Raw genomic sequence first — 4,462 nt, 5'->3', positions numbered from 1 at the left:
AATTATGTATACTAAACCAAATAATTTTTTACTGTTATATATATATATATATATATATATATATATATATATATATATATATATATATAAAGTTATGTTGTATGTTATGTAGTATATAGTTAGAGGAAATATATGATTGATTTAGTATTAAAAAAAATGTCATAAATTAAAATTTCTCTCGGTAATAAACTAACTAACATATGACATTTGTCTGTAAAAAAGTAATATAAAGTCAGATATATGTTTTAAAGTATTAGTTTATAGTGATTAAGTAGATGTCTTTTGCCTAAAAAAAGTAAATGTCTTTAAATATAGGTCATACACATATTTTTGTTTTTTTTTATTTATGTTCAATTTTTCTTTTGATAATATTCTATCTTATCCACTGTCCAATTCTTATTTAACGGATTTGTTATGAAGTTAATTAATCAGTTAATTTCGACCAATTATTGTACTGTGAATATGATATTTCATTGTATTCTTTCCAAAAATATAATAATTTGTCAAGTTATGTCATATCATTTTTCAATCAATCCATTATAATTTTTTAATTTTATTTTCAAAAGTGCATCTTTCCCTTTACTTCTAAAGCCAAATCCACTGTGACACCTTATTGTCTCGTAAACATTTCTTAAGACACTTTTTCAGGACTTATTTTTGACTGCATTAACCACAATTCAAAGGAGGGAAATAGCATGAAAGTCTTCCTTTTTGGACTAAATCCCCATTCATCTTGGCTTAATCAAGACTAGTACTTGGTATTATATGCCACTAATCCAGTTTAATGCACAGAGGAAAAGCAGAAAATGGAATACCGCACGAGAAGAAGAAAAAAGTAAAAGGAACAGATTCGGGTGTGTTTTCTTTTTTTTAATTTAAATTATTGTACGCACTTAAAATTGGATTGGTGGAATCTATAAATTAAAGGAAGAGCACCAAATCTTGAAAAAGAAACAAACAGAGGCGTTCCGTTCTGAAATTCCGAAAGCAGATGCACTATAGCATTTTTAGTACCTGCTCCACTCTGTTTCCATGCTTCCAATCCTAAAAATCGTTACTTTCTCTATTAAGTGTGAGATGCATGCTCCTGACAAATTCCCAGTCCCTTTTGAGCGAGTGAGACCCATCTAATAATCAAACTTCATTAACCAAAATGGACTGCTCCATCAACTTCCACAAGCTCCAAACAAAGAAAACCACGAAACCTCGGAAACATCATCCACAGCTCCGAAAGATCGCAAACATGTTGCGTTACGCGGAGTTGTGCGTTGTTCTGGTCTTGGTTTCGAGGCTCTCCATCAACCTACCCTACACAACCGAGTGTTTCCGCAACTTCATGGGTAGCCCTCGCTTCGTTTTTCTCCTGGGAAACGTCATCATCATAACGCTCTTCGCACAATCTGGCCACTTTTCATCTTCAGCCAAACGTGCCCCAGAACCTGCAGATCTCTATCTCGAGTTCCTCCAAAACACCACCATCCATCAGAAACTTCAAGTCCACGTCAGCAAACCAAAGCCAAGTGCGAGAGTATTGGAGAGTGTTATAATAAAGGGCACCAAAACTGCAGAGACTGGTTTGGAGGTGAAGAAGGATTATAGAAGGTCTAAATCGGATATTGTTGTGAAGCGCGTGGAGAGTGAGAAGGTGCCTCCACGCGTGTTGCAGAGGTGTGAGACTGAGAAAGTTCTTGTTAATAATAACTCGTACCCTGAAGATGGCATGAGCAACGACGACTTTCGTCGCAAGGTTGAGGCTTTCATTGCTCGCCAACAGAGGCTACGAACTACAGAACTCTGTAATTAATTAATAGGAGTATAGGACTATGAGTATTGGTAAAAAAAATATAAAAAAACTCAAATGTCTGTATATTATTGCTTCTACTATTGGGGTCAAAAGTGAAAAAACTATACACATGCAGTGCTATTGCTTCGGTTTAATCAATAAACAAACAAAATATGTGATGTATGTACTGTATAGATTAAATGAAAGTGAGTAAAATAATGTTTTGATTGATCCTATAATATATTGCATTTATTTAACGTTTTTTTCTCTTCTAAATTTATTATAGTTTAATTTTGTGTTTGTCAATTCAGTTGACATGTTAGTTTTGGTAATTTGATTCTCAAAAGCACTTGCGTATGCAAAGGGTATTTTTTGCAGCTAAGTAAATTCCCTATTTCTAAGCAGAAGATGCCATTTTCTTGTTTTGGACAGAGAGAGACAGCTGTATGCATTTTAATGTTTGAGAAGGGGTGAATTTTCTGCTGAAATTCGTATCGTATGCCATCAAAGTACTTGCTTATCCGATGACTATTTTTTTCTTAAATATGTTTTAGGTAATGATAAAATAGTAATTTTGTTTAGGGTTTTTAATAAAGTTTTTCTTTAGGTTGAGTTCTTAATAAAATAAATTTTTTGTTTTAATTCTTTTAATATATATATATTTTTTATTTTTATCCCTAAAATTTATAGATAATTTACACATAAGCTATTTTTAATTTATGAAATAATTCGTTCATTTTTTTTTCTTTTTCTTCTATAAGTACTTTTACAAAAGTTTATCTAAGCATCAGATGCTGATTTATAGTGGCGAAATAACTATCCTTTTACATAGACAAGGGCAAAATGAGGGTCCCTAACAAGAAAGCATTCCTGCTACCAACTACAATAGTATTGGCGTCCCATTTGGAAAACTTAAAAAGCATATTCATCATTGCCACAATGCAAAAGCCATACTAGGGGAGATCATTTAATTTGTAACTGGCACAAACTCATAATGCCACCATATATTGTCTGCCACTGGCTATAGACTTTTCATTTTTCTTTCTTTTGGCTTTTGGTCTTTGCCTTGTGTTTTTGGCTTTTAATTATTCAAATAATAACAAGTGTGGCAAGTAGGAGCCACGTCATGCATGTATGCTTTGTTTTCGTCTTCCGTGGGTCAAATATCACTTCTCAGTCCTTCATCCACGGTTGCTTTGAAATTAGGTAAAAATAAATTATATTAATACAACAATTCATATAATAATTTATACAACAAAAACATTTTTGTGTGTTTATCTTTTACCTGCATATTATTTATTATTTTATACAACAATTCTCTTTCTCCTATTCTTATCTATCTTATTTCTCACACATTTTTTTCCTTCTAACCAAACACATCGCTTGTATTGATTTAGTGCAGTGATAAAATGATTTTAAATTAATGTGATTTTAAAAATTAATTATGATATTAAAATTAATTTTGAAACAGCATAATCTTTGTCTAGATAAAAGGTAAAAGAAAAGGGATCTTTTAAGAAAATATAGTTCAGATACTTTCAAATAAATTAATTCTCTGTGTCTAATTGCTAAAATGGATTTTAATATCTATATATACTTCTTTTATATTATAATTAAAATTTTTGACATATATATATATAATAGTTCTAAAAGTTTGAGAAGTGGACATTATATTTTTTTAGTATATGGTCATTGTATTTTTAAAAGGATGACACGTGGTCGCAAAAATGTTTAGACTTCAGGTAGTTGTTTCCTTCTCGTTTCTGTTTGTGTTTTTATCTTTTTCATGAATAAAAAAAAAGGATGATACGTGGCAATTATACACTGATGCAAATATCTTTAAAAAGGCAAAGCTAGCCAGCAACTAGTATGGAGATCTACTCCTTCTTTCAATATACACCGTAACACCGATGCATATAAGGGTATAAATTGGTGAAAGTACGTGGATAAATTAACTATGACAACTAAAATTTCGAAATTGATTTTGAATAAGCAAACGCAACTTCTTATTGCTTCGTACTACCATAATTTATCTCAACTGAAAGTGATTTTATTTAAAAAATCAAACATCCTAAATTCAAGTCAAACCAAGTTTGATTAGATTCACAATAGTCCTCCATAATTTATTTCTCCATGCAACCACACACATGTACTTAGTGTTTGAGTAAGAAAGGCAACTAACAAATCACTTTTGATGTCTTTGATAAAAGAATTTGAATGACTTTTGATGAACTAACGTTTGAAACTACGCTGACAACATGATAAATCAAAATTTGAATTTACGTTGGAATAGATCTAGGTATACGAATCAGCCTAATCTGTTTAAAATCCATTTGCATAAGTCTGTGTTGCTGACAGGTCGAGCAACCTTGTCCACGAAATAAACGAACTGAAAGTTATTATTCGCATTTGTCCCACATAATTAACAGTAAAACGGATTGGCCCGTGAATCAAAAAAATAACTTCTAGAAAATTTCAATTTTATAAAAAAAAAAACTTAAAAATGGTCAAAATATTAATAGATTCCAAGTCTCAACTCAACAAAACACTTCTACCTCTATCACATCAATTAAATATTAACAGATCATAATTTTGAAGTTATTTGGCAGATTACTTATAATGCACATAAATATAACGATGGGCCGCGGGCGAAATCCAGGAATTGCTCCCCTTGCAGAT

The 4,462-nt window shown here is 31.3% G+C and overlaps 1 protein-coding gene across 1 annotated transcript; it reads left to right on the top strand.

Annotated features, from left to right (window-relative positions):
• The first annotated feature begins 843 nt into the window (after positions 1–843).
• On the top strand, positions 844–2,019 carry LOC100788284 (uncharacterized). The gene has a single exon (XM_003522857.5). It carries the CDS (start codon positions 1,154–1,156, stop codon positions 1,802–1,804), a length of 651 nt encoding a protein of 216 aa, XP_003522905.1. The 5' UTR covers positions 844–1,153; the 3' UTR covers positions 1,805–2,019.
• The last annotated feature ends 2,443 nt before the right edge of the window (positions 2,020–4,462 follow it).

Source organism: Glycine max, chromosome 4 (genome assembly GCF_000004515.6).
Source record: "Glycine max cultivar Williams 82 chromosome 4, Glycine_max_v4.0, whole genome shotgun sequence".
NCBI classification, from domain to species: Eukaryota; Viridiplantae; Streptophyta; class Magnoliopsida; order Fabales; family Fabaceae; genus Glycine; species Glycine max.
The sequence above is the reverse complement of the archived record's forward strand: the minus strand, read 5'-3'. Positions and strand labels throughout refer to the sequence as shown.